This window comes from Pseudorca crassidens, chromosome 15, assembly GCF_039906515.1.
Source record: "Pseudorca crassidens isolate mPseCra1 chromosome 15, mPseCra1.hap1, whole genome shotgun sequence".
Classification (NCBI taxonomy): Eukaryota; Metazoa; Chordata; class Mammalia; order Artiodactyla; family Delphinidae; genus Pseudorca; species Pseudorca crassidens.
In genome coordinates, this window is record NC_090310.1 from 52,926,153 (window position 1) to 52,949,813 (window position 23,661).

The 23,661-nt window shown below is 38.2% G+C and overlaps 1 protein-coding gene across 3 annotated transcripts in view; it reads right to left on the reverse strand.

Annotated features, from left to right (window-relative positions):
- Window positions 1–23,661, reverse strand: part of PLCB1 (phospholipase C beta 1) — a 691,592-nt gene that overhangs the window by 658,204 nt on the left and 9,727 nt on the right. For all 3 annotated transcript variants that reach the window (XM_067707502.1, XM_067707500.1, XM_067707501.1), the window contains exon 2: window positions 15,352–15,429. In XM_067707502.1, coding sequence (XP_067563603.1) covers window positions 15,352–15,429 — 78 coding nt within the window. The remainder of the gene's footprint in view (window positions 1–15,351; window positions 15,430–23,661) is intronic.

The following is a 23,661-nucleotide window of genomic DNA, read 5'->3' on the forward strand; positions in this document are numbered from 1 at the left end:
ACTGGGGACGCAGTTAATGCCATTCATTCCACAAAGGGAAGTTGTTCTGCCTGGTGTCCCAGAGCCCACCATTTTTATTTTCCATAGATTAATGGCCCAACTCAACATGAAATCCTTTGCCAAGGAGTCATATTGATAAATCTAACCTAGCACAATGCCGTGTGAAAGTCACTTTGGAATAATAGCCTTTTAAAGCTGAGAGTGACCTCAAGGCTCACACACTTCAAATCCATATCTCACAAAGAAAATGGGCTTGGGGTATCAATTGCTTTGCTTCTGGCAGTTATGAGCAGGGCCTGGATTTGCTGACCTTCAGCCATTTTCCACTGTAAAATCAGTCTTTACGCCACAGCAACCAACAGGCCTATCGTGACAGAACTGACTTCATTCCACAGGAAGCTTCGTAATCATTAGCTTATTGAAACTTCCAGTAAAGGATGTTGCCATAGACGCCTGATACTCTACGCTCAAAAGTCTAAATGAGCCTAAGTGATCATGTCAATGAGGCAGGCAGGCTGGCCTGGTGGGGACAGTGGTTGACCGGATCCCACATGCCCTGATTGCAGGTGGCCAAATGTGGCCATGGGGGTACTGGTGACCAGTGTTGCCAGGTCTTTTGATTTTCTGAGAAATCCAGATTTGCATATTAACTCCCTAGATTCTTTAAATGCTGGCCTTTACATTTTAATATGTTAAGCAGGCCAAGTAAGATCTGTCTGCCAGGCTTCCCTGGTGGTGCAGTGGTTGATAAGAGTCCGCCTGCCGATGCAGGGGATGCGGGTTTGTGCCCCGGTCCGGGAGGATCCCACATGTCACGGAGCGGCTGGGCCCGTGAGCCATGGCCGCTGAGCCTGCGTGTCCGGAGCCTGTGCTCCGCAATGGGAGAGGCCACAACAGTGAGAGGCCCACATACCGCAAAAAAAAAAAAAAAAAAAAGATCTGTCTGCCTGTGAATGGGTTCAGCCACCTGTTTGCGCCTGTGGTAGAGATTTATAAAGTCTGACCTGAAAATTAAGGCCTTCAGAGTAGTCGCTGCTGCTGGTGCCCATGTTTTCCTACGCATGCCCACTGACAACTTCTAACCACAACTATGAGTGCTTTCTTGAAGCCTGGGGCCCGTTGATCTGGAGGCCCCTTGGCCATGGAGAGGGGCTGACAAAGTGCTGAGGACATAACAGCCCAGGGAAGAGCTGTCCTCAAACACTGACAGGGGGGAACTGATAGGTAAATATCTCAGCTCTCTCACTGTGGTGTGTGCCACAAGGTCTCCCAGGGCTCCCCAGTGGGTTGAAGCTTCAGTTGCCCAGAGTGTAACCTATTTGATAATTCAACCATTATGGGCTGTCTTCCCTTGCCTGTCTCACTTCCCCACTGTTCTGTCCATGCTTCATGAGGTCAAATCAAGTACTTGAGCTTGAATCTTTGTCTTGGGGTCAGCTTCTGGGAGAACTCACCCTACAAACACCATAAAGCTGAAGTCGTTTTAGAATTTTGTTTGTTTTTTACATCTTTATTGGAGTATAATTGCTTTACAATGGTGTGTTAATTTCTGCTTTATAACAGTGTTCATTGCAGCTCTATTTACAGTAGCCAGGACATGGGTTTTTTGTTTTGTTTTGTTTATGAAAGTATAGTTGATTTATAATGTTGCGTTAGTTTCAGGTATACAGCAAAGTGATAAATTTATACATATGTAACTTTTTTTCAGATTCTTTTTCCTTATAGCTTATTACAACATATTAGTTTCCTGTGCCATATAGTAGGTCTTTGTCGGTTATCTATTTTACATATAGTAGTGTGTATATGTTCATCTGTTTGTTTCATTTTTAATTTTTCCCTCTAGTCATGAACTCTGTCAGGGCTACAACAGATGAAAATTTCACAACCTAAAGTCCCACCTCTTCTGATCATCTAATGTCTCAATATTCACAATGTAGTGCTGAAACTGCTGGCCTCTTGCATAACGAAGCCAGGCTATAGAAACACATGCTCAACTAAAAATAGAATCCATTATGTATATCAGCACAGCCCTTAGTTTCTTAGCATAGCAACTAGTTCTGCCCCATAAAACTTTTCATTGAGGCATTCACTTCAAACAGGTGCATTGTTCACCATGTAAAACACTGAAGAGAAATCTCATGCAAAATCATTCCCATCACAATCCACATAGAAGACAGAAGTGAAAACCAAGAATTCTTAAGGGAGAAACACACATTTTACCACTCAAATGTATCACACAGAAGTGATTGTATCACAAGCTTCCTGTCACACCTGTATATGACCTGGCTCTCTCTGGTTTCCCTGCTGAGCTTATGTATCAATAAAGGAAGGATTCCTACAAATGAATAAGAAATGACATGATGCCATAATTTACCAAGATAATATCTGCTTTTGTATCTATAATACAAATTTAAGATATGAAATAATTATATAAAATCATTTTTAAAACCATATTTGCTTATTCAAAAGTGCAACTAATTTAATGAAATATGGAATTCAAACAGTAACTTGGTCTACTAGGGGATCTACAAAACATAAACATAAGGTTAATAAACAGGGCTTGAGTGCTGAGGACATGTTCAGTAAAAATAAAACAAATAGCTAGTACCTAGTACATTTGGGGAATGGAAAATTAAATGAATCTTAATCAACTGAATATAATAAAAATATCTATTTTGATTCAATCTTGGATACTGAGAATCTTTCTAAAAAATGCTAGTAATTTCCTGCCTTCCTAAGTGCAGTATAGGGAATATTATTCAATCATAGCTAAATAATTCAGAGTCTTGTAGGGCCTCTGGGTGCTCAAGCTGAGTCTGACTTCTGATAGAAATGAGGCCACGGACAGGAAAGGTAGAGTGAGCACAACCCCTCAGGATGTTCACTGAATTGATTTGTGATGCCAGCTTGCTTCCTCTCAGTGTTCACCTTGGCTGCACATTAGAATCAAATGAGGAGCTTTCCAAAACAAAAAAAAAGAAAATCCAATGTCCTGATTGCACCCTAGAGCAATTCACTCAAACTCTCTGGGGCTGGGGCCCAGGCATCAGCACTCTTTGAAGCTCCCCCTGTGATTTCAGTGTTTCCATGTGCAGCCCAAGTTGAGAATCACTTCATATTTTTTGCCTTTTCCATGCACATGCAGTATGCCTACTGAGGTTTATTTTCAGACAAGTCTATGAGAAAAAAACCTCAGAGAGACACTTAACTTGACAGATTAAACAGGGTCTTTAAAAAGCAAGAAGTTAAGAGCCAGGACACAGAGCCAGATTGCCTGGGTTCTATTCCTGCCTCAATTCACAAACTGTATGACCAAGGTCATTACTCAAGCTCTGTGTGCACGTCAATGTCCTCATCTGGAAATGGGGGTGATAATAGCCCTAGCCTCACAGGTTCATGGAAATGATTGACTGTGTGTGTGGGGGGGGGGGGCATGCTCATGTACCTATGTATCAGAGCAGTGTCTGGCATGCAGAAAACACCATATATGTGATTGCTATTATTGGTGATTATGATAACAATGATAAAAAAAATAATTAAAAGAAATGTGCATAAACACTACTATATATAAAATAGATAACGAATAAGAACCTGCTGTATAGCGCAGGGAACTCTACTCAATACTCTGTAATGGCCTAGATGCGAAAAGAATCTTAAAAAAAAAAAAGGGCTTCCCTGGTGGCGCAGTGGTTGAGAGTCCGCCTGCCGATGCAGGGGACACGGGTTCGTGCCCTGGTCCAGGAGGATCCCATATGCCGCGGAGCAGCTGGGCCGTGAGCCACGGCCACTGAGCCTGAGCGTCCGGAGCCTGTGCTCCGCAATGGGAGAGGCCACAACAGTGAGAGGCCCGCGTACAGCAACAACAACAAAAAAAGAGTGGATATATGTATATGTATAACTGATTCACCTTGTGGTACACCTGAAAATAACACAACATTGTAAATCAACTATACGCCAATAAAAATTTTAAAAAATAAAATAAAATATTGAATTAGTGCAAACTGAATTAGTGCATATAAAAAAACAGCTTAAAATATGTGACACCAATTACTTAATAAATCGATTGCTCTTTTTTTTAACATCTTTATTGGAGTATAATTGCTTTACAATGGTGTGTTAGCTTCTGCTATATAACACAGTGAATCAGCTATACTTATACATATATCCCCATATCTCCTCCCTCTTACGTCTCCCTCCCATTCTCCCTATCCCACCCCTCTAGGTGGTCACAAAGCACCGAGCTGATCTCCCTGTGCTATGCCACTGCTTCCCACTAGCTATCTATTTTACATTTGGTAGTGTATATATGTCCATGCTACTGTCTCACTTCGTCCCAGCTTACCCTTCCCCCTCCCCAAGTCCTCAAGTCCATTCTCTATGTCTGTGTCTTTATTCTTGTCTGGCCCCTAGGTTTGTCAGAAGCTTTTTTTAGATTCCATATATATGTGTTTGCATATAGTATTTGTTTGTCTATTTCTGACTTACTTCACTCTGTATGACATACTCTAGGTCCATCCTCCTAACTATAAATAACTCAATTGCATTTCTCTTTATGGCTGAGTAATATTCCATTGTATATATGTGCCACATCTTCTTTATCCATTCATCTGTCAAAGGACACTTAGGTTGCTTCCATTTCCTGGCTATTGCAAACAGAGCTGCAATGAATATTGTGCTAATATGACTTTTTTTGAATTATGGTTTTCTCAGGGTATATGCCCAGTAGTGGGATTGCTGGGTCATATGGTAGTTCTATTTGTAGCTTTTTAAGGAACCTCCATACTGTTCTCCATAGTGGCTGTATCAATTTACATTCCCACCAACAGTGCGAGAGGGTTCCCTTTTCTCCACACCCTCTCCACCATTTATTGTTTGTAGATTTTTTGATGATGGCCATTCAGACTGGTGTGAGGTGATACCTCACTGTAGTTTTCACTTGCGTTTCTCTAATGATTAGTGATGTTGAGCATCCTTTCATGTGTTTGTTGGCAATCTGTATATCTTCTTTGGAGAAATGTCTATTTAGGTCTTCTGTCCATTTTTGGATTGGGTTGTTTTTTGATATTGAGCTGCATGAGCTGCTTGTAAATTTTGGAGATTAATCCTTTGTCAGTTGCTTCATTTGCAAATATTTTCTCCCATTCTGAGGGTTGCCTTTTTGTCTTGTTTATGTGCTCCTTTGATGTGCAAAAGCTTTTAAGTTGCATTTATTTACTTTTGTTTTTATTTCCATTTCTCTAGGAAGTGGGTCAAAAAGGATCTTGCTGTGATTTATGTCATAGAGTGTTCTGCATATGTTTTCCTCTAAGAGTTTTATAGTGTCTGGCTTTACATTTAGGTCTTTAGTCCATTTTGAGTTTATTTTTGTGTATGGTGTTAGGGAGTGTTCTAATTTCATTCTTTTACATGTAGCTGTCCAGTCTTCCCAGCACCACTTATTGAAAAGGCTGTCTTTTCTCCACTATATATTCTTGCCTCCTTTAACAAAAATAAGGTGACCACATGTGCATGGGTTTATCTCTGGGCTTTCTATCATGTTCCATTGATCTATCTTTCTGTTTTTGTGCCAGTACCATACTGTCTTGATTACTATAGCTTTGTAGTAGAGTCTGAAGTCTGCGAGCCTGATTCCTCCAGCCCTGTTTTTCTTTCTTAAGACTTTTTTGGCTATTCAGGGTCTTTTGTGTTTCCATACAAATTGTGAAATTTTTTGTTCTAGTTCTGTGAAAAATGCCATTGGTAGTTTGATAGGGATTGCATTGAATCTGTAGATTGCTTTGGGTAGTAGAGTCATTTTCACAACGTTGATTCTTCCAATCTAAGAACATTGTATATCTCTCCATCTGTTTGTATCATCTTTAATTTCTTTCATCAGTGTCTTATAGTCTTCTGCTTACAGGTCTTTTGTCTCCTTAGGTAGGTTTATCCCTAGGTATTTTATTCTTTTTGTTGCAGTGGTAAAAGGGAGTGTTTCCTTAATTTCTGTTTCAGTTTTTTCATCATTAGTGTATAGGAATGCTAGAGATTTCTGTGCATTAATTTTGTATCCCGCTACTTTATCAAATTCATTGATTAGCTCTAGTAGTTTTCTGGTAGCATCTTTAGGATTCTCTAGGTATAATATCATGTCATCTGTGAACAGTGACAGCTTTACTTCCTCTTTTACAATTTGGATTCCTTTTATTTCTTTTTCTTCTCTGACTGTTGTGGCTAAAACTTCCAAAACTATGTTGAATAATAGTGGTGACAGTGTACAACCTTGTCTTGTTCCTGATCTTAGAGGAAATGGTTTCAGTTTTTCACCATTAAAAACGATATTGGCTGTGGGTTTGTCATATAGTTTAAAGTGTATGTTTTTCCCTCTTAAAACTATTTAAATGAAACAAACGAAGATAAAATGTGAAAAATGGAAAATAATTATATTTTTAAGTCTATTTTTATTTTGGTAAATGACTCAACTGTAAGTCTCCATTTATGTTACCAGAAGGAAAAAAGAGGCTTGTCCTGCTATTAAATATAGAAAGAGTTTGACAAGGACCCCATCAGTAGGATCACACAATTTTGAATTGGCAAGAAAAGGAACTAGAGGTCAAACAAATATACTCACTCTATCTATAACATCTATAATTCAAGCAAAGGAACAAGACATTGGGTCAATACCAATATATTTGGGAATTCTACTCACAACAAGCGCAAATGGGTTTTCCAGATAACAAGAAATAAAACTATGAACAACATACAAAATGTATTTCCTCTACACATTCCTTTAATCCAGCATCTCAAACTAATTTTGTATCAAAAGGTACAAATATTCCATTATAATACCTTCATAGCATAGAAAGCATCCAATTTAATTTCTACTACAAGACTAGGAAGAGCTAAATATAAGCAACTCATAAAACTGAGGCATAATTTTGTAATTAAATTATATTAGGAGTAATAAACTCTGGTTACAATGTATTCACACAAGCAATGCTGTTGTTATTTGCCTGATGAAGTGCTATGATGGAGACATGAAAATCAGGTTAATGCACTTACATCCTAGAAATGATTCCAAAGAAAGAACAACGATGCCATTTCATAATAATCAGCTTGATTTTAAAATGCATTTACTAAAAAACCATGATTCACAACCTTGTAAAAATTTCCATTCTAATAACATGTTTTCTTCTATTGCATCTGCATAGGCTAAGCAATCATATTAGCTGTCCTACAGTAGCTAGAGTTCATGGAGGCAAAAGTTTTGGGACTCAAGGCAGTGAGAAGAAGGAAGTGTTGATAATAAATAAAGCTTAATCTGGAAGTAGAATTGATGAGAAGAAGTTTGTTCCTCAGCAATCTAACAGACCACTGACTAAATTATTCTCACAAACACTGAACGTTTAATCTCTAAGGATCTGATCAGTATGGAGGAAAAGGAGCTCCTGGTGCCAATACAGCAGTGAAAATCCAATCCCAAAGTGATTATCTTAGGAAAAAAGACACAGACAACCATGGCGGAGCCCAATTCTTCTTGTGAATAATAGCATTTTCTCCTATCCAAGACTTTTAAATCATCTTAAAGCTTATTTCATAAGATGCTTCCGATTCCCGCGGGTCAAAAACCTTTCACCTATGATGCAGTATTTATTAGCAAATTATCCTTAGTGGGAAAGTCTTCTCAACAATAAATCCCTTCTTTTGCCTTGCATAGTTCTGTTCCCAAAACATTACAAAATACATAAATAAACATCTTGTTTGCCCAAACAGACCTAAGTTTCAATGCTTTACATCAAAAGACCACAGCAGAGTCTAAACAGAAAACAAGTCACTATTACCTTGAAGAAGAAGAAAAACTCTTTTTAAATATATGTAAATAGATGGTCACTTGGCTTTCAAAACAGCACGTGTGGTTCCTAACAATTAGTTAGGGACTAACTGTTTAGTCAGAGACTGTCCATTATATACCAATAATAGAAGCCACCACAGTGAACCTTGAGGGCATTATGCCAAGTGAAATAAAGCCAGAGAGAGAGGGGCAAATATGACACGGTATCACTTACATGTGAAACCTTCAGAAAGGGGTGAGGTGTCAGACTCATAGCAACAGAGAGCAGAAAAGTGGTTGCCAGGGGCTGGGGTGCCAGGGAACTAGGGAGAGGTTGATCAAAGGCTATAAACTTTCAACTATAAAATGAATAAGGGCTGAGAATCTAATGTATAGTATGGTGACTACAGCTGACAACACTGTATTATATAGATGAAATTTGCTAAGAGAGTAGAACCTATATATTCTCACACATACACAAAAATAAGAAAAATAAGTGAGGTAGGTGATGGATGTGCTAATTAACTAGATGGGGGGATCCTTTCACAATGGATATGTACATCAAATCACCAAGATGTACACTTTAACTCTCTTCAATTTTGTCCATCATACCTCAGGAATGCTGACATTTTAAAATTTAATTTAAAAATTAAACTAATTTTAAAATTAAATGTTTTTAAAAAGCCGCCACAAAGAGTGAGTTTACAAAGTGCCAGGCATTGTGCTGCACACATGCATCATGTTTATCAGCACCTCTGAGAAAGTTACACCCCACCTTGCAGATGAGGAAACGGAGGCTTAAATGGTTGAAGAGATTCACCAGACATGACTCATGGAGTACAAGGCAGAGCAGAAACTCCAACCCACATCTGTCTGACTTCAAGTTCTGGCCTCCCAAATCAGGACTCTTTTAAGAAAAAGAAAAGAAAACCTCCCTGGCTTAAAGTATATACCTAACAGTTTCCAGTGCCTCTTACTTAGGAATCTTTTTAATGCCCTTAACTATGGGGCATCTATATTAAGTTGTTAGGTACAAAGCATCCATGTTAAGCAGTTGCTAAACAAGGATTCTAGTAAAATGAGTTTATTTTAGAGGTGGTTCCAGGATACATGGGTAATCGAGACAGGAAGGGAAGGAAGCCCAAGAAGGGTGTGTTTTCAAGCCAGTTACCACTGAGGGTAAATGGGCTTATTAACCCTGGAGGGCACTAGAGGAAAACAGAAAGCTAGCACCTTTGAGTTATCCCATCCAAGAAGTGAGGGAGCTGTGGTATTTGCCCATCAAACTTCTTTGGTTGGGTGGGTGTTAATTCAGGCAGTGACATGAGCTCCAGAGGCCAGAAAAAGCAAAGGAATGCAAATGCTGGCCACTGGGGTCCAACTCTCAGCCTCAGGAGTAGTAAGGACGTGGGTTTAGATTTGGGGCCATGTCTGCTCTATTAATTTCTTTATGTGAAGGAAATTCATGGAGGGTGAAAGAAAAGACTCAGTCCATAGTTGCTGCTGGTTTGTTGGCAATGATTGGTGCACCACTGCAGGCCAAGCAATGATCCCAGCCCTCCAAGAGTGATACTCACATGCACTTTGCTGTTTTCTAAGGTAAATCAGTTGTTGGTTCAGGGTTTGGGGGAAACTGCCTAATAAAAGTGAGTAGAGTTGATCTTCTTAATTTATAATCACGTCACTGCACTCAATTGACTGTTGAGTGTCTTACCCCATTCACCATAGACAAGAAAGTCCAAAATTGATGTTTCTGGGATATACTAGGGAAGTGTGTGTGAAAGAGGAAGTGCCATTGTTAAATGATGATTAATGAAATCTGTGGTGCCTGGTGGTTCTTTTGGAGGCCAGACTATTTTTTTAACATGATATTTCTAGATTTTCTTAGAGGTTTATGAGGCATCATTTTAAATGTTTTTGAATTCTGGACTTTTATGCTGAAAACGTCACTGTGTCTTATGTAAATATTTAATTTTTAAACCTTGCTTTTGAACTCTGTATAGAAATTTAAGGCTACCATAAGAGAATGCGGTCTATAGTTGTCATTAATAGAAGCTTAATCGTTGCTCTACAAGGATCCCAAATGGTTGTCTCGTGCAAAATCGTAGGCCAGAAAAAGATGGCATATGGTGCAGATGGTGGAGCCCTCCTCTGGTCCTGGGTCCCTAGAAATGACTGGATATACAGGTGTAAATATATGTCTATCATCTAGGATCATGGGTACACAGAAAGGATTGTACTTGTTCAATCAGAAAGAATGGAAGAAAAAAGATAAATGGAATAAAAAGGAAGTAGGAAATGACATCCCAGAAACCCACAGACATTAAAACATAGGAGTAGATCTGGGCCACCCAAACAGGCGGTGAAGGTATTAGCACTAGGAATGAAATGGGAGCATCAACTCAGGTCAACCCACCATCACAGCTCCCACCTCCCACACCCTCCACTCTCAGCCAGAAGAAAGCTACAGAAGAGATGGTGCTATCAGAGCTGGCTCCAACAAGAAAGAATGAGGAGTCACCCACAGACAAGACTAATCATTTGAAGAAATTAAATTTAGAACCAAACTTCACATCAATGTTCAAAATACATTATATGATTGCTATGGCCTGAATGTTTGTGTCCCTACCCCCCAGGCCAAATTCATATGTTGAACACCTAATGCCCAAGGATGGTATTAGAAGATGGGGAGATGGTGCACCTTTGGGAGGTGATTAGGTCCTGAGGGCAGAGTGCTCCTGAATGGGATTAGCACCCTTATAAAAGAGGCTCCAGAGAGATCCTTAGCCCCTTCCACCACATGAGGACACCAGAAGTCTGCAACCCAGAAGAGGGTTCTCACTGGACCATGCTGATACCCTGGTCTTGGACTTCCAGCCTCCTGAACTGTGAGAAATAAATATCTGTCATTTATAAACTACCCATTCTATGGTATTTTGTTAGAGCAGCCCAAATGGACTAAGACAACTATACATGGATTAAAAATCTAAACTAATAATAATGATGGCTATGAGGATGATGAATAAGAAAGGCTTTAAATAAAGCAAAAAAAAGAAAAAAGGTTGAAATGTGAATACATCAAATTTGAGAATGTCGAGTCATCTTTTGTCATGCATAAGTTAGAAGTTAAGAAATTCAAAAGACAAGCCACAGACAGGAAGAAAATATTTGCAACATCCCTAACAGCTAAAGGATTAACATCCAGAATACCTGGACAACTCTCAACACAAGGCAAGGAAATTCAGCAGGTAACTCCTGTAAGAGAAAACAGAAATTGTCCACAAATGTAAGAAAATGTACACAGCTCAGTAGCAAATCAGGCAATAGCAAATTAGAGCAGAGATACAATGCTTGCATCAGATTGACAAAAATTAAAATGTTTCTTAATAGTGTTGGTGGGGACGGAGGAAACAGTTCCTCTCACACAAGACTGGCAAAGTTATAAAATGACACAACTATTAACTAAAATTTAGGATATATATAGCCTTCAATCAGCAATTGTACTTCTCAAAATTTACCTCAGGGACGCCTGACCCATATACTCAGAGAGGGATACACAAGGCTGACTATTACTCTACAGTTCAGGATTGTTTTCTGTGGACTAGAAACAGACAACTACCAAGAGTCCATCAATGAGAATTTTTTATTGTTAAATGAAATTTGCTCATCCATTCTATGGGATACATAGAGCAATTTAAAAGAATAAAGTGCATTCACATGTACTTACACAAAAAGTTCTGTAAGACATATTGTAAAGTGAAAAGCCAGTTTGTGGAACAGTAAAAATAATATGATGTTATTTAGGGTACAAATGGATATAAATGAAACAAAATGAAATATTTCCATAGTTAATGTATGCACAAATTCATTAAAAGGAGACCTGGAAAGATACCATGAAGCTGTTACGAGCAATTGACTTTGGAAGAGACTAGGATTGGGTCAATGGTGGGATGGAGTCAAAGGCATCAATACTGCTTTACTCTCTTACAAAAAGAACCTATTAGTGGATTATCCACAAAATAAAAAATAAATAATATCTGTAACAAAAAAGATAAAGTAGTAGGAATCCTTCCTTTAAAATGTGTTTTTCCTCCTCTTCCTTGTTAATTTAATTATATGTTCCTCTTTCCCCTCCTCCAAGCTCCTGTTTTAGGGATACAAGGAAGAGCTTACTGAACTATATTGAATTTCTTGGATCTAATAGTGAGTAGTTTTATTTTTACACCAACCTTGGCACAGAAGCAGGGCATCAGCTTACTATGTTTCATGTTCTAGCAGGATAGGTTTCTGTTATTAGCCTTTTACACTGACCCTTTTTTCTTCTTTAGCTCCCATACAGATTCTTCTTGCAGTTAGCATGGTTTTCACGGCTAACACTTCCTGTGTTGGTTTCTGGTCCTGATATGGCAGAGCTCCAAAGTAAAGTCATAGCATAATGCAGGCAACCTCTTCCATACTCAGGCTGTACAGGAGCCCCTTCTCACTCATGATTACAAATAAACTGATCTTCTTTACATAACACACACTGACATAAGAAAAACAACCATGCTTAAAATAGTCATATTCAGAAACTCATTCTTGCTAATTACAGTCAATAAGATTTACAGAGCCAACAATAAAAGGGAAAGAATGATTAAAATAAGCCCAGAGCTGGTACAAAGTATGAACATTTATCCCTTAAGATGATGTTCATATTTATCTGCTCCCAACCAACCCCAAACATTCTTTCAATGTTTCATCAGAGCACATTTCTGCTACATAAAAATTACCTGCCTGCTCTGGTTTTTAAGTTCTTAAATCATCTGGGCTGTCTGTCTTCTTTGCCACCTATCATTTCTATGGTGACAAATCAAAGGAGGGGTTACAGAAGGAAGCATGTCAATGTTCACAGAGAGTGAAACCAGTGGCTTGAAATCAGTGGTGCATGGTACAATGTGGCCATGACGGGAGAGAAGACATGGATGAGAAACTGTCAAATGTGAGGATTCTCCTCCAGGGCTATAAAGAGAAAGATCTTGTAACAATATTCTTTACCAAGAGCTTCTTAAGCCACTCAGCTCGCCTCTGAGCAGAGTAGGCTTCAAGGGATCGCTAATCAAAGGGCTTCAGCACAGGCTTCATGGACCAAGGAGAAACATGGACAAAGACAAAGGAAGAAGCTCCAGGGAGAAGAGAGGCACATCACCCAGATACCAACGCAAGCTTCCAAACAGGGGTGGGGAGGGAATCAGGGGATAAACTTAAAAGTATCACATTTTTTCTTTGAGACGTAACCCCTGTAGTACATGTGATAGATTCATATCGACAAGACTGATTGTCAGAAAAAATATCTTAAAGAAACTGGGCCTCTAAGCATCATCTGACTGCAACATTAGGCCCATCCCTTCAAATGATTTTATGCAAAAACATGGACTTAAAGCTTGTGCGCCCTCCCCACTCACTTGCGGGTACCATCTCTGCTTGCGTACATTTATGCTCCTAATATATCACTTACAGGAGTCTACCTCTTAGAAGTGGATTCATCACTCGTTCTGACTCCAGGGCTAGGCTTAAAGCCAGAAGAAAATGACAAACTTAGAATGATGGAAAGTTTAATTTTTTCTTAAATCGTCTCATCTTTTAGATACTGATATATGATCATTAACTAAAAAAATAAACCTCAAAATTCTGATACATGACTGACAGTTGACTTAAAAAGTGAAAAATGAAATTCCCATCTCTTGGCTAGAACTGGAAGATTAATATCCATGAAAAGAAAAGTAATAAAGAGACAGAAGTATTGCTACCACAGTATTTGTTTAAGTTGGTCATAAACAGCATTACAACCAAGAGAAAGTTGTTAGTATTAAAAAACTGAGAATTTTCTACATTTGAAAATGAGCATGAGTTAAAATACTGGGTTCACAGGACAACAGAGGTACATCAAAGAGCCTCTGGTCCTAAATACTTTCTCTTTCTTAAGCAATGAAATATTTATCATTGGTCTTAAAGGGGAGCTTAACTGAGTTGCTATGAATTATTTAAAAACCCCAAAATACCTTCTGTTGCTTTTATAGAAGCTTGATTTACAAGTTGAAAAATCAAACTGACAGTCTAGTCTCTTGTACTAATACCCAACATTTAAAAATGCTCTAGGCATTATAAATATATCTTTCATGAATATAGCTTCAACAGTTCTAAAAATAGCCTTTAGGAGGAAAAAAAATAAAAAACCTCTTTCAAGCCATTGTTTTATACATAACAGCAGGAAACCAAACAGAATGTCAAAGCCAAAGTGATTAACACACCCAGTAATAAACATGAACAGTCAGTATGAAATCTTACTCAAATACGGTTTTTGACGTTAGCTCGGGGTCTATGATTTAGCCCCATGTCTGTGGCCAGAGATGATTACAGGGCACCCATATTCAGAAAGTAACTCCAGGACCACAAAGCTAAAATCTGCCTTTTGGATGACGTGTTAACAGACCCATTCAGGACTGGCCCTGGGGGCCAGATATTACTGTCTAGCACCCTAAGAGTTTCCCCAGGCTCTACTCTGACCCCAAATATGCCACTGCACAGAGCAGTTTCCATACCACTACTCACTGGTGAAGTCCAGGTTGCCCCCAATGGCCGAAAGCTAAGCTGACAAACACCAGTAACCTTGGATATAGAGAACTAACACCAGAACATGAAAAGGCACCTCACAGTTTGATGCCAGGTATTTTATTGGTTTCAGTATGGATTTAGCACTCTCAATAAAGCCTGTCCCATCTTTCCAAATATCAGAACTTATAGGACCAAAATATTCTGTGGTCTGTGGCCTTGTATGTTCAAGTGCAACATCAAGTGTATGGTCAAGTGTATGTTCCATCGTCTATGGAAATAATAACCTACTTTTTATGAATATTCTGACCTCACTACCCGTTAAACTCCAAATAAATCTTATGATCTGCAGACAGTCTAGTTTTTAATAATTCAATATGGAATCATCTCAATTGGTTTCATAATAAATGAGATTCTAAATTCATGGTATGGTGGACAGAAAGCTAAAATGGGAAGAAATTCCTGAAAAAGTGAAGGTATAGTCTAAAGGGATCTTATTCCTGATTTTCTAACAAAAAAACAAATTATCAAGGCCAAATTCCTGCTGAGGCTGGGAGAACCCTTAATAAGCAGCAAAGGGGAGAAGGAAGAGAAAGGGAAAGCCACAGTTACAGTCATCAGGGTCAAAAATGACTTTCTCATCATGTTTCTTCATTTTTTATGGGTAGAGTTGGTGGAAGACTTAACAGCAGTAATACTGGCTAACTTCCCTCTACAACAAATGTAATTCACAATTCCATGTTCTTACCCTGAAAAATGCCAATTGTTCTAGGATTTAGCACATCTAATATTTCAGACCTTGGAAAATCCCAAGACATTTCTATCTAAGATATTATTTTTAAGTAGAATCTTTAAAAAAATTACAAAGAGTCATCCATGAAATGGATAGAAAGCGAAATACTTCGCAAATCAGCAACTAACTGGAAAATGTAAGAAAGACATATCTCACTTCTTACCTTGCTTTGATCTGTCCAGTAAAAGAAAAATCCCTGAGGGTCGGTCCTCAAAATAATTGGAGTGACAATAGTGGAGTCCTAGAAATGTAAGAAAATACACGTATATCAACATATGCCACTATAGAAAGCCTTACCTGTGAATTACTTAAGTTATAATTGTTAAGTTTCTCCAAGATCATCAATTATTAATAAAACTAATAAAAAATTAAACATGATATCTTTAACATCATAGGATTGCTAATTACATAACTGAGGTACTTTACTAATAATTAGAATATTGGGAAATTACTTATAAAGGAAAAGGCCAGTGATGCATGTATTTATTGATTAAGGCAAGTTTTTAAAGGCACTGGCATGTTTTCTAACAAAAAGCTATATTTGGTTTTCCAAATAATTTTAACACTAAACATCATTACATATTTTATATGATTAAAGTTAATTGAAATTCATGCTTCAGGATATTATTTTAAATTACATTTGCTCTATAAAATGATTTTTAATTGTACTGAAGAGAGTAAACACAGCATTTAGGTATTGCTGTTTCCAAGGTAACAGTAAATAAGGTCATCTTCTATATGTTCGGAAGGCTATACACAAAACTGTTATAAATTTAAATTTCACACAATAAAATAAAACATCAGAGACAGTCTTCTTAGTTTAAAGCATGCATATTATAAAGCAAAAACTGCCTGTATTGTAATTACAATATTAAACATTTCTAAAATATGTGTTCTTTTCTTTTGGCAATTTTCAGAAAGGCATACCATCTGCACAAAGAAACACATGTCACTGGATATGGATTTTTATACTGAAATACTGGGATCTTTGCAGGAATTGCATTTTTTAAAGAGACATAAATAAAACCAGTTTATTTCAACTTTTTCATACACATTGTAACTCTGGTGTGTCATATCCTCTATCTGATTAAAAAGATTTGTAATAAATTTAGAACTTGCAGAGATAATTTTGGAATTTGGGATTGTCTTCCTGATGGGTAGAGCAAATCTAAGGCTTTTGTACACATGGTAAGTTTTATTATAAGAGCCAGGTTCTGGAGGCCAACCCCTCGGGCTCAAATCTCTGCCTGTCCCCTCCCGTGCCTCATTCTGCACAACCACAACTGGAAAAAAAAGAGATAATAATCATACCTCCGTCAGAGTTTTTTGTGAGAATTAAACAGGATAATTTGGGTAAAGCACTTGGATCAATTCTTGGCACATAAAAATGTTCATTATTATTATAGTGGATTATGTTTAAAACCTGATTTATTAAAATATTAAATGAAAGTTTATCATGGCATTCTTTTTTTATTGTGTTAAGTATATATAACATAAAACTTACCATTTTTAAGTGTAAAGTTCAGGGGCATTAAGTACTTTCATATTGCTGTGCAACCATGACCACCATCCATCCTCATCTTCCCAAACTGAAACTTCACACTCATTAAACACTAACTCACCATTCCCTCCTCCCCCTAGGCCTTGACAATCACCATTCTATTTTCTATATCTATGAATTGACTACTTTTTGGTACCTTATATAAATAGAATCATACAGTATTTTTCCTTTTGTATCTGGTTGATTTCACTCAGCATAATCTGTTCAAGGTTCATCCATGTTATAGTAGGTATCAAAATTTCCTTCCTTTTTAAGACTGAATAATACTCAATTATATGTCTGTATCATTTAGTTTATCCATTCATTCACTGATGGACATTTGGGTTGTTTCTTTCCACCTTCTGGCTGTTGCGAACAACGCTGCTATGAACATAGGCCTACAAATATCTGTTTGCATCCCTGCTTTCAATTCTTTTCCATATATACCCAGAAGTGAAATAACTGGATCATATGATAGTTCTATATTTAATTTTTTGAGCAACTGCCTTGCTGTTTTATCCTGATAGTCTTAAGATTCATTCTTAACATGCAGTCTGAAAATATCTTTTACAAGGCTTGTGCTGTTACATAGAGCTTCAGCTGGAATTTTTAAATTCCAAAATTACTTTTAAATGTTAAAAAAAAAGACACTTGGAAACAAATTTGATATTATAATGGAAGAATAATTTTTAAAATATCTGAAGCTTCTCCTATGAGATTACATGCATAGAAGTTCAGAGTAATATTTCCAGTAAATCATAGCAATATTTTCAGTTCTGTTTCATCACCTACTCTTCCAGAGTTGGGTGAAATAAAAGTTTCCAATAGGCTTCACAGAACACACATCCCAATTTCCAGGTAAATTTGGAATTAACCTGTAGGTGTAACTTACCATTTTCACATCAGTTCCTTTTCTAATCAGAGTGTCTGACAAGAGTATCTGATAAGATTCTAATCAAAATCTTAGTGACAATTCACTGCAAGGATCCCAGATAATAAAATATTTAAAGTTAGCAGAGCAAAACAGCTCAAATTTATATGTTGGAACATTGTGTTAGGCTGCCTCGTTGTTTCGGATACTGCTTTTTCTAGCTTATTCCTTTTCCTCCTTCAAAATTAAAGCTCCTTTGTTCAGTATTTTCTTGACCCACTCTTCCGGCCACAGTTCCTCTACTAAATGATCATTTATCGCGGCTCCCTGCCTGCTTCCTCCATAATCACCTTTGACATTCCAAGATCAGCTGGAACTTGGCATTCTTGCCATGCAAGGCAGGGTTTGACCCAGAAATACATGAATATCCATTTTCAACTCCACCTCCTTTTTTCACACCTCTCACATAGCTGCAAGTGCCAATATTCTCCCCCTGCTCAACCCAGATCTCAAGTATTCTTAATTGTCAGAATATATGCTGTAGTTTGAAGTTTGAAATATACAGCCATCCTTCATTTCCAAGGCAACTGCAGCATTTTACTGCAGAATAATGGAGGTAACTCTCAGATGGTCTATGTTTTATTCTTTCTCCCTCCATCAATATCCGTAAGATGTGTATTCCATAAGAAGGTGGTTTTCAAACTTTTGGGTGCATCAGATTTACAAGGAGTACTGGTTAAAATGCAGACTACTAAGCCCTTTCTCTGGAGCTTCTCACTTAGGAGATCTGGAATAGAGTCTGAGAATCTGCATTTCTACTTAATTTTCAGTGATGCTGCTGCTACTGGTCCAGGAACCTGACTCAGATCCACTGACACAGGCCTACAATGGGTGAGGCTTTGAATCAGGAATACAATGATGTAAATGCCCAGGAGCACCAGTGAGCTTGAAATGTAGACATCCCTGTGTCTTCTAAGTACATGGCTTCTAACTAGGAATTCAACTTTAATTTGCTTATTTAAAGTTATAAGGTATTTTTTCCAATAAACATCTACCTTGAAAAGAAGAACACTAATAAACATACCTGTTTTAAGTTAGTAATTGTGGATAATGTACAGTAAATCTCTATTTACCCCTCTTTCGTTGACAGAAACCATTTTACTCTCATCCCATCTTATCAAAAATGAAGACTAATATAATGATATAAGAAGCTGCTGTTCTACAATTTACATGAATCTCCAAAAAGATTTTAGGTTAAATAAAGGACAGTCAAGGAACAAAGTAAAGGGACTTCTTAAAACCTCAACATCCAAAAGAATGAGAGATATTTCAGTAAGAAAAAGAGTCACTGCAATCAATATTAAAATTACAAAGTCCTATAACTTCTTTATTATGATTTGTGCATCAATGTGCTGATATAAATCAATAACATATACTAATGCAATGTTATATGATAATTACATCTCAAAAAAAAGATGAAATGTGAAAATAAATGAATCACTATAAAACAAATTATATACCCTGGAGTATAACCTATAAAAATATTGAATCAATATGCTGTACACCCAAAACTAATAATAATAAGGCAACTATACTTTAATAATAAATAAATAAACAAAATGTCCTAAAGAAACTGGGAGGAAATGACAAAAGAGTCCAAACTCCCTCCCAATACCAGAATATTCTTTACAGAACTCCCTGACCAAATAATAATAGACACATCCTAAATGTTTGGTCTGAGCCAATCCCTGCAATATGAACTCGAAATGGAATTTCTCCTTTGATATTTATAATATTTTAAGAGGTAGACACTTATCCCGATTTTACATATAAATAGACTAAGGCTTAGCTTAAATAACTAGGTCCAAGGAAACCTAGCTAAGCTAGTAAGGGAAGCACTGGAATTAAGCCTCAAGGGCAGACTCTACACCAAGGTCACTCAACAGTTTCATTACTGATCTGCTAAATTAGGGCTTTTTTCGACATTTGTTTTCCTAATCATCTTCCATGAAATGTTAATATCACAGATATTCTGTATATCTATTTATATGCTGTATGTATTCTGTGCTTTATATAAAATAAAAAGTAAAGAATAAGAAGACTTTTTGTCCCTCAAGAACCATTTTTCATTTGTTTGGAGATGATCTGGCCCCAACTGAGATGGCAACGCTGTCCCCCTGCACTGCTGAATATGGGCTCACCGGAGACCACGGAGCGCTTGAAATGTGGCGAGTTGGCTAAGATGTGCTATAAGATTTGAAAGACTGACAATGAAAACAAGAATGTAAAGTAGTTCATGAATAATTGTTTATATTAATTACATATGTAAATAAATATATCGGGTTAAACAAACTATACTGTTAAAATTAATTCCAGGGGCTTCCCTGGTGTTGCAGTGGTTGAGAGTCCGCCTGCCCATGCAGGGAACACGGGTTCGTGCCCTGGTCCGGGAAGATCCCACGTGCCGCGGAGCGGCTGGGCCCGTGAGCCATGGCCGCTGAGCCTGCGCGTCCGGAGCCTGTGCTCCGCAACGGGAGAGGCCACAACAGTGAGAGGCCCACGTATCGCCAAAAAAAAAAAAAAATTAATTCCACCTGTTTTTTTTTTTTTTTTTTTACTTTATTAATGTGGCTACTAAAAAATTTTAAATTTCCAGTGTGGCTCATTTTATATTTCTACTGGGCAGTGGAGCTCTAAATCTTCATGAGAAAATAAGTTTTCTCCTTAACAGGGAAATCTTTTTCACAAAGCAAACTTGGTCAGATAATGCCAGCTAGAAAATTTGGGGATTTTTTTCCATATATGCAGCTACCATTTAGTTTTAACACCTAATTATGGGGTTGGCCAAAATGTTCATTTGGGTTTTTCCAAATGAACTTTTCAGCCAACCCAATTATACAAAATAAATCTAGTTGCTTCTCTAAGTGTCAATTCTTCAAGTATTTGAATAGAGCCAATACGTTGCTGCCCTCTGAGTTCTACTTTACCGGGTTCAGGTTAGTAATGAGCTAAATTGTGCCCCACCCCAAAATCCGTATGTTCAAGTCCCACCCAGTGCTTCAAACTGCAACCCTATATGGTTAACAATCTTTACATAGGCGATTAAATTAAAAGGAGGTCATTAAGGGTGGGCCCTAATTCAATAGGATTGGTGTCCTTATAAAAAGAAGAAATCTGGACACAGACACATACAGAAGGAAGATGATGTGACAACACAGGGAGGCCAGCCACCTACAAGCTATGGAGAGAGGCCTGGAACAGATCAGGGTCTTCAGAAGGAACCAACTCCACTAACACCTTGATCTCAGACCTGCGGCCTCCAAAACTGTGAGAAAACACATTTTTGTTGTTTAAGACTCTCAGTCTGTGCTACTTTGTTATGGACACCCTATAAAACTGATACAAGCTATAACCCATTAAGGCTAATGTCGAGGACCGGCTCACAGACCCACAGACCCACAGCCCACACGTTGGTGCCACTGTCAGAAAGTCTACTGGCCTAGACTGACCACAATTCTGACTCCACAGTGATTTCGTGTCCTCATGTTGTTAAACAGAAAACACACATGGCTAGAGATGTGCACTTCTCAACTAATCAATGTTACAGAGTCAACAAGGGAAAAAAACCAGCCATGCTCCACAGGGATTGCCCAAGACTTGCCTCAGAAAGCAGCAGAGCCAAAGACGGCAAACACATACACAAACAGCTATGTAAGGAAAAAAAATTCCAAGTGTCACAGAAAATCAGATGTGATGCCCAACAAACGTCAGCGATGCAGCCCTGACTATGAAACACACACACACACACACACACACTAAAGGCAGTCTTGGATGATGGATTGTGAGATTAAGATCAGTGAAGTAAATGTTCTATGTGCATCAGCATGGAAGAGGATTTTCTTCCCAGGGCCTGTCCAGTCTGAAATTTCCCCGAGGAAAGGAAAGCAGAGGAGGGAAGAAGGTCCAGGGTGGAGGATGCAAAACAGTGGAGAGAAGTACCATTAAAAAGTTGCCTTTTACTGACAGGTATACAAATCTCTTTTAACAAAATACAGCAAAAAGTTGGAAGCATGCTCCTTCAAACACCATGCAAGATACTGCAGGCCTATACTAGGGATTCAAATGAAAGTCCAGATCCCCCATCATACAAGGTGCTCAATGTTTAGTGGGGGCATCAGATGAGTAAACCAATCATTTCAGGAAGCTAGAGGTCTGGTGGGCTGTGGTTTTAATATACATTTCCCTGATGACTAATGACTAATGTTGTTGAACATCTTTTCATGTCCCTACTGGCCGTGTGTGTGTGCGCATGCGTGCACACACAGGGGCCCAGTACTTTTTAAAATCAGTTAAGATTTAAATCAGTGGTTTACATTTTAATCAGTGGTTCTGGACCAGGGTCAGTTTTTCACCCCAGGGAAATGTTGGCAATGTCCAGAAACAATTTTGGTTGTTACACTGGGGATTTTGTTACTGGAATCTAGTAGATAGTCAGGGATGCTGCTAAACATTCTGCAATGCACCGGCCAAACCCCATAACAAAGAATTGTCTGGCCCCAAATGTCCATAGTACTGAGGTTCAGAAACACAGCTTTAATGGCTTCCTACTGACTTCATGATAAAATTTTTCAGTGGCCTAAGTAGCATATATGCACCCCTTGCCATCCCACCTCATTATCTGAGCCACCAAGTGCCCCATTTGCTTATTCTTCCCTGTCCTTCAAAGTCCCATATGCCTTCCCTCCTTGGGGAAGGACATGCCCACATGTCCTGTACGTTTGACCTAATACACTCCCCATCCTCATGTTGGCTTAAGTCCTACTTATAACTCAGGTCTTTCCTTAAACAGAACTTCTCCATGAAAACCTTCCAAACTTCTTATACTCACTTGTACTTTTTTCCGTAGTACTTGTCACAATTATAGTAACATCATTTACCTCTCTTTGTTGAGCATCTATCTCCCCCAGCAGAGCACCAACTCCATGAGGGCAGGAACCAAATCATTTACCATTGTAAATCCACAACACTAGCAAAATGTCCAGCTTATAAGAGGCATCAATACAAATTTAAAGTATGAACACTGAATGGGTAGATGGAAGGAAACTGCAGAAAAAGAATCAAGGTAGATTCTGAAAAATATCAATTGGGCTAGCACCCAACACGTTGCCAGAAGCTGTGGCAAGAGAAATTTCAAAGCAATGGCAAAGGCAGAATAAGGCTTTGGAGGGCAGAGAAGGAGTGAGTGGGATGTTAGGAGAGGAGAAGGTGGGTAGAAGCTGCATGTTCCTTGTGGAGGGAAGGATGAGGAAAAGAGGGCAGTAACTGTAGGAGGAAGGTGGGGTGGGCGACATTGTGCTGGATTCTATGTTGGCATTTGTATGACTAAAAAGCATATTTCTATGTTCTTAGAAGAGCCTCAACATAAGGGAATCTTTCACAGATACTGTCAAAGGGGAGGATAATTATGAATCCAGAATCCAAACAAACCAGGAGGCATGGGCTCCAGGACATAGAGCTTTCCCAGGGACAGGAGGGAAGGTGGGACCATAGAGGTGGCCCAAGTATATTGAAATAGGAGCGGGGAAGGGAGGATGTCAATGATATTGTCCCAATAACTTCCATTCCCTCTATACAGAAGAAATAGTGTAGGCAGAATTTTTATTATAAATAATATTTTTTAAACTATATGTCTTTAATATTTTTCTCATTTTGGCAATAAAGCTCACGTATCCATTTTTCTCCTTGTGAATCATTATCCAGATAGAGAGGATGTTTTCACACCCGTCAGTCTTTTGCTCTGTCATTCCCAACACTTCTGAATTTCTTTAAGGGCAATTTTCCTTGCAAAATATCGGTATATGTGTATCTTTTCCAGAAAACAGAAGCCACTTGTAACATTCAGAATAAGAGATGTAAATACATTAAGCATCACAATTTTCAACCAATATCGAATCACAATTGATTACACACTCAACCTTAAGCCATATTTAGCACTTACGGGAAATCCGTGCTAATGACAGCAATCAGCTCTGTATTGACAATAAATAGTTTGCTTCTTGAGC